The following is a 14,088-nucleotide window of genomic DNA, read 5'->3' on the forward strand; positions in this document are numbered from 1 at the left end:
TTGCACTGCGACACAGTGCAAGGCACTTCCCGCGTTTCAAAACATTGTAGCGCAAGTAAGATGAACGAGCTCTAATACCATGCCAAAGTCAACGATGTGGAAACGTAAAGCAATGGGGAGAGAGAGAAAGAGAGAGGGGGAGACATATTGTTGAACCACCAACCTTTGAAATGAATTGATGATAATACAATGGGGGCTAGGTGTGCTTATATAGCCACCTCGGTAAATTGCCCTACCTAGAGTTTGACAATTAAGTGAATTAAATGCCTAAAAGCCAAAATAAATATTGGGATCACATACTCGAGATGCCATAACTTGACCAGGAGGAGCAGCCCTCTGGATGGATGAACAACTCTCCCATGGTGAAGCACCCATGTAGTATAGGCTTGGACACTCAAGAATGCATTTTGTCTTTGATTCTCATTTTGGAGTGGACCTGTTCTTTTTGGAAGGAAAGAGGCTGATTTCTATTACTTGACAGTCCCTCAGAATGCCCAAATGGTGCCAATTTTGAGGGCAAGTACATCACTGATTACAAAGTAAGCCCGAAGGCGATAGTTGGGAAACTATAAAGCTGGATACAACTAGCCACATGGCTAACTGTAAAAAACTGAAAGCCAAGGTAAAAGAACCTCCTACAGAGAGTTAAAAGTGTCTGGCAAACTAAGTGGAGAGAGCATGCCAGCAACCTTTGAAAGATACACACTTCCACCAAAAGCTTCCACATTCTGAAGTGGACCTTCATTGGCAGTTCAGCACTAAAGAGCACGCAGGTCTTCTCAACAAGGATGCTCTCGTCGACCTACTGCAATCTCTCCACTTTCCTTTCACTAGTAGTTTTGTGACTTTGTGAGTCCCAAGATAATCTTTATTGAGATGCTACCAACAGGCCCTGTTGGGGGCCTAGATGCTTCAGAGCATCAAATACCGTGCGACACGGGCTTTTGCTTTCGTTCTCCGTACAGAACTTCACAAGTTGAGCCCAATGCCCATCAAGGGATGCAGTCCCAACACAAGCTCAGTAACGAGTGGACTCGGACATGTCAACTGGACTTTTTGATCTATTCCCTTTGATGAATATACACAAGGCAGAGATGACAAAATGGAGCCTGGGCTCTTGACATAAAAACGATATGATTTCTACAGAATAGAGCTAAACTTTCATTCCTTGCTACACTGTTTGATAGGCAATGTCCCAGCAAAGTTGCCTGCTTGAAGCCTAGAAATGATACTCTCACTTTGGTATAAAAAGTATACACAGAATACATCTGCTCTGTTGGTTCCCACAAGTGATTACAGTCCCAACAGTACGGCTCTTTGTTGGGCTCCTCTCAAGGCGAAAGAAAAAAATGCAGATGTTCTCACATTGCTACAATGTGTCATGCTCCGGAGCTTCAGGACACTTCGAATGCCAGTGGCCCTCCTCTGTACAGAAGGAGCATTTCTTGGGTCAGGGATATTGTGGTCTACACCATGACTGATGGAAAATCTGTCTTCTTGCATAAATGCATTGACAAGTTGAACCAATGGCACCAAGAATCCTTGTTTCTTTGTAAATTATTATTAGAAGTAGCTGGACTGCTCATGAAGAATGTTAAGGTGAGCCAAAAGTCTTGCAGCCAGCGGCCTTGTCAAGGCCGATCCTCCCTGTGCGACAGAGACCAGCGGCATTTGAACAATGTTACCAAACTTGGCCTTGTACTTTTCCCTTCTCAAAACCTTGTCCAAAACCAACAAAGCCTTCTCTTGCACTCCATCATTCTCAGAAGTAAGCTTTTTGGTTATGCGTGGCACACCATCAGCATCCGCAATTACATCCGACGCCATCTCCCAGCCTTCATCATCACTCACAAGAGTAACTAGTGCACTAAGAGCAGCTTCATCCAAACCATCATCCCTATCCTCCAAAGCTTGTAAGAGAGGCAAAATTGCATTGGCCTCCAAGAGGCAAAAAGAATCTTCAACAGAACATATTCCTCGATGAACTAGACAACCTGGCTGAGGTGGAGGAGCAAAGCAACACCATCCCCCAGACTTTTTGATGGGCACACTCAGTTTCGGAGTGTTCTCAGAAAATTGCTGTAGAGACATGGCCACTCTGGCCTTGATTAATGGTGTGCTAATGCTCAAAAGATTCACCAGGATTGGGATAATGCCATGCTTGGCCGTGTACAGCTGAAGTTGTATGTCTGTCGGAAGCGTGAACCTCACAAGCGTCCAAACTGCATTTTCTACAAGAGATGTATTGGTCCTAATAGTATGTTTAGAAGAGCACCTCTCCAAAATGGAGACAATCGAAGAAAGAACTCCGGCCTGTAGCATTCTCTCAGTTACCTGTCTATTATACAGAGGAAGATTCCCAAGAATTCCCATTGCAGCTGCTTTTTCTTCTTCCAAAGATGCCGAGGAAAATAGGTCCACTATAGCCATATAAGAGTCCGGGGTCATCTCTTCTGCTAAAATCGACCCGCCTCCATCCTTTGTGAGGGTAAGCATGACCTTCAAAGCATACAAGCGCACGTCAGTGTCCTTCGCATCCATAAAACGAGCAAGGAACTGAATACTTTCACGTTCCCGCAAACTCTCCCCAACACCCAAACCAGCATTACTACTACAGATGAAGTCCAAAGCTCTAAGGATGTGAGACTGTATATTTGGTCCTGTCAAGTTGAGCAGTGACATGAGCTGGAGAAGAATTTGACCTGTATCTCTTTGACTCCCCCATAGATTGTCAACATCACCAGATCTACACAACATGGCCAGATTTGCAAAAGTAGCTGCTGCATGCTCCCTAGTAGTTACTGCTATTGACTTGACTGTCAAGAGAACCTCCAGCAAGGGCTGCATTACTCCACCCTGAATCATAGCATGTGCATTTTCTTGTAGACACGACAGATTACGAAAAGCGCCCAGTGCTGCTGCTTTGCCTTCGAAATTGCTCTCTGATGCCAATCTGACAAGAGAAAGTATGACACCTTTTTGAACTAGAAGGGCCCTACTCTGGTCAGACAGCTGCATCCGAGACAAAGTGTTTGCCATGAGAATTTGAGTGCTTTGTGATCCTGTTGCACCCATGAGAGAGAATGATTTGTCAGTGAGCCCCTAAACTTAGAGAATGCTATCAAGGCTGTTAACCATTTTGAGGTAAAATGCACAGCAAGCACATGAGGGTTTAAGCCATCTTGAAATTACTTCACACGAATACATATTTATAAAACAGACAAAACAAGTGAATGCACTCCCTTTGACCTTTATCACTCAAATGAAGCCTCTATGAATACCCCATAAAAGCAAGCCAAACATCTGTCATACTAAAGCACTTCTAAGCACACACATGAAATTGACAAGCAATTACTTGATTCTGATACTATATAGGATGTATCAATACTCGTTATAAGCAGCAAGAGCAGAAGACGAGACCTTTGTCAAGGCATTCCAGAAGAGGTCCGAAATAGTTAACTTCTGCCATTTGGACAACATCTCTGTCATCCTTTGTAAACAAACTCAACAGTTCTTTTGCATTCGTAGCAGCTACTGTGTTGTCACTGCTGGCTATTGTAACCAGCAGTAAAATGCAACCTTGCACTTTAGATGCTGACTTGCACAAACTTTCCTCTTTACAAAGCTCTGAAAGTAGGGCAACTGCCTGTCTGGCCTCGCCTGCATCTCGTGCCAAAGAACGTACTGCATATTCTATTGCTCCTGCATCACAAACCTTTATCTGCCACAGGTAAACAACATACACAAGAAAAAGATTAGAGCAGGTGAATGAGGAAGATGGCAACAATACACACGCACTTGAATAATGTTATGAATGGAGCTGTGAGTGGTGTTTGTAAGGCCATAAATGCAAAAGAATATAGGTACGATCAAGGCTCCACATTGGCCAGGCGAACCATGTTGTTATAATACATTGCTTTTACCTTCAGAGGACCGTTGAAGTACCTTGTGTGCATTTAAATGTGCAATTCCACAGCAGAGCAACCAACTCAAACCAACTCTTAACTAGAAAAGACCCTCACTTCTTAAGTAGAATGTGAGTAGGATCGAGGTGCTAAAGTAGCTAGATCAACCAGGGCAATGATATTTTTCGTGGTTAGTGCTTGCGTGGCACTAGCACTTGCCCTTGATATTCTTCATCTTGGATTTTTGAAAGGCAAGAGCTAGTGCCACACAAGCCCTAGTGCCGCACAAGCACTAGCGCTCGAAATCTAACCCTGCAGGATCAACCATATTGTTATTACATTCCTTTTGCCTTTAAAATGATGTTGAAGCACCCTAAGTGCATGTGAAGCAACCAAATCAAACTAACTACTAACTGTAAAAGTCGTGCGTTTCTTCATAACACAGACTCTATAAGAAATGGGGTTCGAATTCAAAAGAAAATCTTCTCACCCTGTTTTCTGAATTGTCTGCAACCAAGATGGTTAGAGTCGCAAGTGTCTTCTTCTTTAACTCACGTTTACTTGATCCAAGAAGACCCACCAATACAGGTATCAGCCCCTCAGCCGCAACCCAATACTTGTGGACCGATCTTTCCTCGCAAAGAAACTGAAGCTCCAGCAAAGCTTCAGTTATCAATTCTTCCTTACCCGAAGTCAACCTTTTAGCCATAGCCGCCAGCTTGATGACAGTATTGCGGTCCTTCCACTCTTCAATAGATTGCAGCAACAACCTGTTGGGCTTTAAAGACAAGCTTTGTAACTCCATCTTTGAGACAGGACATACTCTATGACCTTCTGCAAACCACTTTTGTATTGCCGCCATCTCAAATGTATGCCCTGAATCAATTTCAACCGGATTCTCCATCACATCCTGGGTGATAGGGCAGTAAAATGTTTGCAGTGGTGGCAGAAAATTGCTGCCCATTCCCGCCCTTTGCTCGTGATATTGTTGTTCTCTCTCTGTTGCAGAACACAATGCGTCTGCACAGCTCAGGAGAGAAATTATACAGTCAAGCTGAAAAACCTCATTCTCATGCTTATGAGGAGTAACCATCCCTTTCTCACGCCTTAACTCATCAAATTCCCACTTGAGAGAAGAACGCTCCAATGAAATACCAGCCACTGAACCAAGCTTGTAGAGAAGCTCATTGGCATGTTTGGCATCTACGTAACAGTTGCACGCCGCATGCTCAGCACTCTTCACTAGGTCTTCCTCTTCAGGAGAAACCCTAATCTGCACTGTTTGCATGTCTCTGCAGAGAAGTTTAATTTTGCTTTTTACTTTGAGCGTAAGGTCAACATGGTCAGATGAGAGGTCAAGCAAAACAGAGGCAAGAGATGAAAGAATGGCTTGGATGCATTTTGCATATGCATGGCAATTGAGCAACAGATAGAATTTGCTCTTGATTGTACAAATGGCAACCAGTTCTTTTGCACTCTTCAGCTCAGTGTCAAGACGTCGGAGGACACTGTGAACGAGAGTAATGTCTACTGGGGCAGCCTCAAGCACATCATGCAACAGTAACCTGATTTTACCAAGACAGGAAGAGAGCTGTGAAAAACAGCCATGGCATACAACAACATGTTTGGCAGCCTCACCAACTTCATAGATCTGCTCTAACGAAGAGGACATTGTGCTACCATTGTCCCTATCCATATTGTGAGGCTGAAAGTTAGCCCTTCACCTTGTGCGCGCACAACACCATTATTCCTGCGTGTAACAGATCTATTCTACATGTGAAGCACGGATAGATCTGATTCATTGTCTGTACCTTATTAACATTTTTAATTAGCCGGCTGCAGCCAAAGAATGACCTTCTAAATACGCCCTTCTTGTGGATTGCTTGTACATGCAAGATGTCAAGAGCGTCAAAACTTCATTTGAAGGCACGCACGTGACCTCGCTGCTTACAGCATTCTCAAAGCTGCTTTCTCAGGAAAAGGCTCAAGCGCCAATGTTCACAGAAACTAAGCATGGAGATTCTGATGGTTGAAAGACGCACCACAGAGCAAACAAATGGAGGTGCGCTAAAACAAGGGATGAGCAGTGAATACTAAGGAAAACCTGACGATGTGAACAAAATGCCGTCTCAGATGTCATGAAATTCTCATTTCTGTCAGAAAGCGGGAGAAGCAGCCTTCTTCGCCACGGCTAAACCGACAGAGGTTTTGAGAAGGCGTTGGCCTGCAGATTGACTCAATCAACATAGATTAGAATCATTTAAAAGTCAATTTATTAGGCCCTATTGCTGCTGGCTAGAAGCTGCAATCTTGTCAACGTCATCCTCGTTAAGGACGGAGTCAGCTCTGTAAGGCCCATGTCACACACGAGACGAGTCACTAATAACTTCGTCATTACCTTGATTGTCCTTCATTTCCACGTTAAAGACAAAAGGCGACCTTTTTTTTTTTTGCAATCCTCTAGAGTGTTTATTGCATTCATATCCGAACATTTACAAAAGTAGCCTTGGCTCAAGCCGAAGCCAAGGCATCTAAAGATCCAAAGGTCATGAGTACCGGTTAAGAAGGTAGCCACCCTAATTGTAACGGACTCGCTAGTTTGGAAGCCACCTGCTAAGAGCAAACATTAGGAGTATTGAGCCTGAACAGGGAATGCCACCGGGGCTTCCACCTCACTACAACAGTTGATGTCGAATAAGAAACAGAGTTCCGAAGATAGCGCTTTGCTAGATTTGTACGATAATTCTTGTGCTCACTCTCTATCTCTACCCTTTCTGGCTTATAAACATATATGTATGGATATTCTAGTCTACAATAATTGACAGCTAGGTGTTATCTTTTAGGCTTTAGAATCTTATTAACAACCCATTAGATGTGTAGAAGCGTTGAACAAGGCTTCAAAATTAAATAATAACAATGTCTAGTAAGTAAAGCTAAATAATTTAACCACTACCTCAGATACCCTCTATAGCAATTTTGGCAAGATTTTATCATACTCACAGTCACTTGTTGGCTGACTGATAACACATATCGCACAAGACTATCAAACGCTATAAATACATCTGTAAGGTTTAAAATTTGTGGCATTTACATATCAATGAATATTTTCATGATTAAAATGACTCATCCTTATAGTTTTCTAGTTGTTGATTATATTACAAGAGGTTTAACATTTGTACTTTTGTTTAGTCTGCAAAAGTTTCAAGATAAACAATTGTCTTTATTGAATTACATTAAACAGACGATGACTTTGCTGCTAACCTTCATTTTAAGAACATGTTAATATATGAAGATTCACAAAGCGCTATGTAGAACATAATGTGGCCTACCTATCTTTCTGAGCTTAATGTATACATACTACCAAAAAAACCATCACAATTGGAGAGAAACGGACAGTTTGACTATTAGCCAATTCTTCAAAGCACCCCCACATATGTAATGTCTCAATGTTTTCTAAATTATTTTAATTTTTTTAATTATTTAGTTTGTAAATGTATTTGAAGCTATCATTTGCCTTAAGATTCCATCATTATGAACCATCTCTTATCTGATTGTAATGTACTCTCTTAATCTACTGCTATGATAATACTTACTTTCTCAACTTCCTTGTAAGTTGTTTCCTTGGTACATATATTTAAGGGGACAAACTCAAGCAGTTATGAGCCATCTCTCATCTGATTGTAATGTACTCTCTTAATATACTACTATGATAATACTTACCTTCTCAACTTCCTTGTAAGTTGTTTTCTTGGTACATACATTTAAGGGGACAAAAGCAGTTTGTGACAAGGATAATACCATTGGACAATATAAAAGGAAAGATATATTTTTCTTATCTGCAATTTCTTATGACGTGTGAAATTAACCATCCCTAACGTTGTGGCTTGTGCTTACACTTAATGTAATTTCTATTGAGAAGATTTTTCATTAAGCTATACAGCCACTCTCAAGAGCTAAGGTGCTTTTGGATAGTGAACATACTCCAATTTTGTGTCAAACATGTAGTAAATGTTTTGTTTTTTATGCCTTTTCTAGTCCATTGGTCACATGCACATAGATTCACCGATGTAGGCAATGTGTATATGCTCATCTTGGTTTAGATTCGTCGATTTAGGCAACACACCAACAAATATCAAATTCACTAATTTAAACAATACTAAGTGCAGCTTTGCCGGTTTAGGCAACACAAGTGCACATTTGCCAACTTAGGCATCATTGGTGTAGATTCGCTAATTTAGGCAACCAATCACAAAATCATGTTGCAGTGACTAGCCACCACTATTATGATCTTGTTACTCGAGTATAGAATGGAAAAGATTTGAATTTGAATTCAGATTTGAATTTAGACTGGGATTAGGATTTGTTCTATGATGATTTCCTATCGCAACAATGTTTATGGAATTGAACTTAAAATTTATAAGTGAGTGACCAATGATATTTTGATACATCAGGATATGACATATATAGTTTAATCTAGTGGTATGGGACACTAGAATATGTAGTATGTGGATGAAGACAACTAAGGCGAATTCAATTGTTTAAGTTTATAAATTTTATTTTTATACATGATATTTGAATCACATAATGTTAACCATTGTTTTGACAAGTCTGGTTTGCAGATTCTTATCTTAGCAATTGAGGACAACTGCTTCCTAATGGAGAGGTATGTAATGGAAATTGATAATATATGTTTATTGCAGATGATATGTAGAAAAAGCTTGCTCAATGTATAGACTATGTGAGAGGATAGCAAGATTATGGACATTCAATTATTAACGTGCTCTTGGTGTTATTCCGAGTGCTATTTTTTAAGCTACTCATTATGTCTATAAAGCTGAATGGAGGTTTTGGTCTCAATCCGTTTTCCCTTCGCTCACTTTTTTGTGAACACCGTGCATATGATTTTGTTTGTGCTCTCTACTTATCCATTAGCTTGAGGGTGATAAGGTGTTGATTTGCAATGAATTATCATGAAGTCATCTAGTAAGAAATCTATCACTTCGTTTAGAAAGTGAGTCCCTTTGTCACTAACTATATCAATCGATAGCCCATATCTTATAAAGATAGTCTCATACAAGAATTGCGTAGTTGTTTTCACATCGTTCTTCTATGTAGCTTTTGCTTTGATCCATTTGGTCAAATAGTCTGTGGCCACTATGATATATTGAGCATGTGTCTGATACGCGGGAGGTGCTATCGATCCTACAAAGTCTTATGTGTCAGGACAAGGATACGTGTCAAGACAAGGGTACTGCTAGGATCCAAGGGAAAGGGCATATGGTTTAGGGGTCCTACTTTGCAAGATCCAAGGGCTTTAAGTAGAGAGGTTGGAAGGAGGTCAGTATGCCTATCCACCCTCAGTCTCATATTGGTATCAGAGCCTCAAGTTATTTTGGGAAATAGAGGGCGTGGTCCTCAAGGCTTTTTGCATGACTTGCATGGTCATGCAAGCTATGGAGAAGGGGGCCATGGAAGACATAGCAAAGCTCACTTTGTTCTACGCATGATTTGCCCCCTACACACACACAAGCTGGAAAGAGGACCTGCACCAAATCGTATGCTCTTGCTCTCACCAACGTGATAGTCATTTTTTGTCATTGGAGGGAGGCCATCTTCACCACGGACTGTGAGATCTCTCTCTTGCTCATTGGATACGGGGCCATGCAAAGCAAAGATCCATTGGAAAGCTCCTTTGCAACCTCGAGATGATCTTGGAGTTTCTACGATGGTTTTCCCACATCTCTCCACAATGGCAAAGGTAACTTGCCGATGACAAAGCTATATCCTTCGACATGGAGCGCTTTTGACATGAAGATTTTGGCAAGGCTACGAACCAACATGCATGCAAAGTGTTCATAGCAAGGTGCATCAAGGGAAACAAACAGTCATGCAAAGGCTACAATATGCAAAAGATATCCAAGGGTTGTTTTCTCACTAATTCAGAAAGGGAAATTACATGCGACAGAGCCAATCAAGGTTGATCCAAGTGCCCCAATCAAAGTTGTACAAGCACGAAGTGTTATTCTGAGGGCATGGCAAGTTTGCATAAGGAATTCATGAGGTACACATGTAATTTTTTAATTTTTTGTTGAGAATATGACATGCAACGAAAATGTGTGCACTCTACATACTCAAACGCACATGCACGGCTTGTGACATTTATCATAAGCACCAAATCTTGCTCAATACATTGTTAGCAAAGGCCAAAGGTTGGCTTGAAGACCACAATCAAGCATGGCTTGAGTACAAAACAGTTTCCATCGGAAGCATGGCTTCTCTAGAGTACCTCGACAGAGCACACTCATCATAGGTTAAATTTTGATGCAACGACAAGGCCAACCAACAATGTTTTAGAATCTCAAGGAGATTTACACGGCTTGTTGCTAGACTTAATGAAGGATGTAAAGCTGCTATGCATGACTGACTAATGAGCACGAAAGTATTTACATGAAGCAAGGCTTCAATTTCAGCATCTTGCATTGAGGCTACCAAAGTTTGGAATATGCTATCAGCATACAAACTTGGGGGACTTCGCAATGTGTCTACAGATTATTTCACTAGGTGAGGGTTCACAAGATACATCCAATAGCTCTGTTTTAGAATCCATGGCTATGAGCTAGATTCCATGATAGATACTAAAATCAAGCTGAAACTCACTCTCAAGCGAGATTTTGCTTATGGATCCAACATGCCAAAGGGGTGCCACAAGAGTATAAATTTCAAGTTCTTGTTGTTTTTTTGTATTTTAGCCTTTTTTTTTTTAAGACTTCTTGTTGTGCAAATCAAAGTACTTCGACAGTTTTAACACAAAGCAATGTCTCTCACCTATGTCACAGTACTTCCCATTGACTTGGGATAAAGGGCAATGGCACACATGTTTGGGATTTTGGCAATGTAGGGATGTAAGCTCACACTTTACGTGTGACATCATTGAATTGTGATGTATCCATGCCAGTACAGATTTGCAAGGCACTTATAGTATTATTGTGTGCTTCTATCGTACGTGTCGAAGGCTGGGACTTGCCGAACACTGTGTGTGAGCCATGAATGGCTGCAAGCACACAACCAGACTATCCTAGTAAGCTCAAAGGGGCAATGGTGTATCACTCACCACTCTACGCTTGCTGTCGTGAAGGATTCCATGCCGTGAAGAAGAGGGAGCTACCGTCGCGGCGCTCGACTGCCTCACCGCCGCCAATGCCACTGCAACGCTCGAGATCTCTCTCTCTCTCTCTCTCTCTCTCTCTCTCTCTCTCTCTCTCTCTCTCTCTCTCTCTCTCTCTCTCTCTCTCTCTCTCTCTCTCTCTCTCTCTCTCTCTCTCTTGCATACACACAGACACACACACACACACTCGTGAGCACACGATGGAGAAGAAGGTAGAGGTAGAGCAAGAGCACTTCTTTAGCATACACCTTCAGAATGAGGATTTTAGGTCAAATTGGATCTTTTATATGAATCTGACCCATTTACACATGGGCGCCCACAATGGCCGATCATAGCAAAAATAGTAAAAAAGAGATAAGTGGTGCACCTCTCATCGGTGATCAGCTACGCACCTATAGGATTGACAAGCCCGGTCTATGACTCAAATAGAGTGATAAGGTATCCATCAAAGGTGATGGGTGTCCGTAAGTGGTTAACATGCCCCCCTTTCTGATGTAGATTCCATCCTCGGAAGCTAGTGAGGTGAAGCCCGTTCATCGAGGTGGAAGAGCAGCTGAGATTGAATGTCTTTATCTTTCTTCAAGCATTGCAAAATCAATCAAAAATGGTTATTGCATTCTCGTAGAACATATATAATTAAAAAGTATATGCAGTGAATATGCACACAAATTGATTGGTAACAAAAAATTTACCAATATTTGAGTAGTAAACATTAAATTGCAATATAATCAAACGCATAAGCACATGTACAGGTAAAAAATATCAACAAGTCTAAGGTCGCTAATTTAACGATCGAGAGGCACTAGAGGTCAACTATTAATACCATGGGCAAGCTTCTCAATTCTCTTTGGTCAATTAAGCTTTTTAATCACGAGAGCAATGTATTTCATGTCCGAGGGCTAACTAAAGGCTATACCTAGAAGACCTTCTAGTTAAGCTATGATAAAAGGAATTGCATATGAAATCATCGCCTGAATTCTTCCCTTTGTTTGACCCCCCAAAACGTTTTCCACATTGATTCGATTTTTGACGTGTGTGCTTATTTTGTATGCCTTGGGGCTTTTTACATCTCAAGGAAAAGTGCCCACACTGAGAACCTCTAGGGCTCTAGTACCATAGGCAATACATGTGAGTGAAGTACCAAATCAAGCTGGGAATGCGTTCTTGGTAGACTATATGAAACAATTGTGGAAAGTAAAGAGGGGACCTCTCACCCAAGGGTAGGAGTGGATGACTCTAGCGTACTAGCCATATCTGTTCACAGAGATAATTTTTGGTTAGTGTGAAAATATTATAAGGGTCGTGTCAAAAGGTCGTGTCCTTGTGCATAATGTGTTATTATGATTTTTGAGTCATATACTAGAATTTATAGATTTCAATATTTTTGTTTGGTGGATTTTCCTCTTTTACTTTTTTAATTTTGTTTTCTTGAGTATAGGGCTCTATATATACATTCCCTAAGATTGGGAGATTGAGAGGTCAAGGAGGAAGGTTAAGAGGGGAGCAAGTGAATGATGGATGTCAGCAAACACTCCCGGGTAGATCATACCTTTTGGAATGATGTCGTCACCTTTTGAAACCAATTGTTCGAAGTTGTAACGGGTGAAGACTTTGACCAGTAGTTTTTCACCACCCTATGCATTTCATCTAATTGCAAGGGTGGTAAGGTACTCTCCCGTGATTTTATTTGAAACGTTGGTTTAGGTGATGAATTTACAACGGGAGGTGCTATTCTTTCTTTGTTTTTTGGTATATTTTTGGTGGTAGGTGGAAGTTGTGAAGAAGTTTGTGTTTTTGTAGAAGAAGTACATGATGAGCACGAAGATTATGAGTGGCCATTCAAACATCTAGAAAATCACTAGTCGTACATTGCAAACTTACCTTAGTCGCGAACTCGGTACACTTGTGTAAGTAATCTATGACATTATTATACATCTAGAGTTTTTTATTAAAAACATTGTAATAGATCACCTGAAAAGCGATGTGACGCTAGTGTCACTCCATCCAAACTTTGCCTGCATGTTGAGAAGAACCAGGAGCGCCTTCAATCTAGACACACGTGCTCCATCATACAACGACGTATCGGCTTCTTTTCATATCATCATAGATAAGCCTTTCTGAATCCATGATCGTCCCGATCATTTCATCAATCTCGGGCTCAAACATTGCCTCGTTGGGAATGTGGTCATCCTCTGAGCTGTCAGAGGCTACATCTTGTGGCCTCACGTATGTTGCTTGACCAAAGCGCCTCGAACACGTCTATTGGGTTGCAAGATTGCTGCATGTTGGCCAGCGTCAGAGTCGGATAAGTTATAATTGTCAACAACTCGATCTATAATAGATGGATCGAACTCGCCAAATTCGCGAACGTGCTGCAAAGCAACGCGTCTTGTCCATCACACAACTTTCTTGCATTGATTACAAGGACATAAAATCCTTGTTGAGAGATAGGTGTTTCGGTTGGACGGCCCCACATCCTCGTCACTACTCATAATGCAGGTAAAAACCTTATAACCTGGACATAAATTTAATCTTCTATTGGTATCCTCCGTCTTTTATCTTTCTCTCTCTCTCTCTCTCTCTCTCTCTCTCTCTCTCTCTCTCTCTCTCTCTCTCTCTCTCTCTCTCTCTGTTCACACTGTAAACTACCTCACATTCTCTAGTCATGACCAATCCCCACACACCTCAGTCTAGGGGTGCATGGAGATAAGAACCATCGGGTTATAATCTTGTCTTTATTGGTCAATGCCTATATTTGTGGGTACGAGAAATCTACACACCCACATCTACATGATACTGCATGTAGTGGACAAACCTCTTTGCCTCTTCTCTAGCTGTAGCATTTCATAGCATCTTAACATCTCTTCACAGTAGATCTTTTTTCGAGGGATTACTTAGCACATTGCATGTTGACCTTCAATCTGAGTATCATGTCGTTGAAAGCTTTCCAACTTAAGGTCGCATCCAAAGAGAGGAAGAGAGGGATCACCATTCTTCTAACTCTAATTTTTTTACCGT

The 14,088-nt window shown here is 41.3% G+C and overlaps 1 protein-coding gene across 1 annotated transcript; it reads right to left on the reverse strand.

The window, feature by feature from the left end:
- Window positions 1–481: 481 nt before the first annotated feature.
- Window positions 482–6,190, reverse strand: LOC147422592 (U-box domain-containing protein 43-like). The gene is made up of 3 exons (XM_086502770.1): window positions 4,396–6,190; window positions 3,421–3,721; window positions 482–3,062 (listed from the first exon to the last, which is right to left on the reverse strand). Exons 1-3 carry the CDS (start codon window positions 5,599–5,601, stop codon window positions 1,564–1,566), a joined length of 3,006 nt encoding a protein of 1,001 aa, XP_086358896.1. The 5' UTR covers window positions 5,602–6,190; the 3' UTR covers window positions 482–1,563.
- Between the last annotated feature and the right edge of the window lie 7,898 nt (window positions 6,191–14,088).

Source organism: Adiantum capillus-veneris, chromosome 27 (assembly GCF_014529385.1).
Source record: "Adiantum capillus-veneris isolate H3 chromosome 27, ASM1452938v2, whole genome shotgun sequence".
NCBI lineage: Eukaryota > Viridiplantae > Streptophyta > Polypodiopsida > Polypodiales > Pteridaceae > Adiantum > Adiantum capillus-veneris.

Coding starts and splice junctions, on each gene's coding strand:
- LOC147422592 (XM_086502770.1), bottom strand. CDS start 5,601: ATGGATAGGGACAATGGTAGCACAATGTCCTCTTCGTTAGAGCAGATC. Junction 3,722..4,395: donor CAGACAATTCAGAAAACAGG/GTGAGAAGATTT, acceptor TACCTGTGGCAG/ATAAAGGTTTGTGATGCAGG. Junction 3,063..3,420: donor TCTGGAATGCCTTGACAAAG/GTCTCGTCTTCT, acceptor TGGGTGCAACAG/GATCACAAAGCACTCAAATT.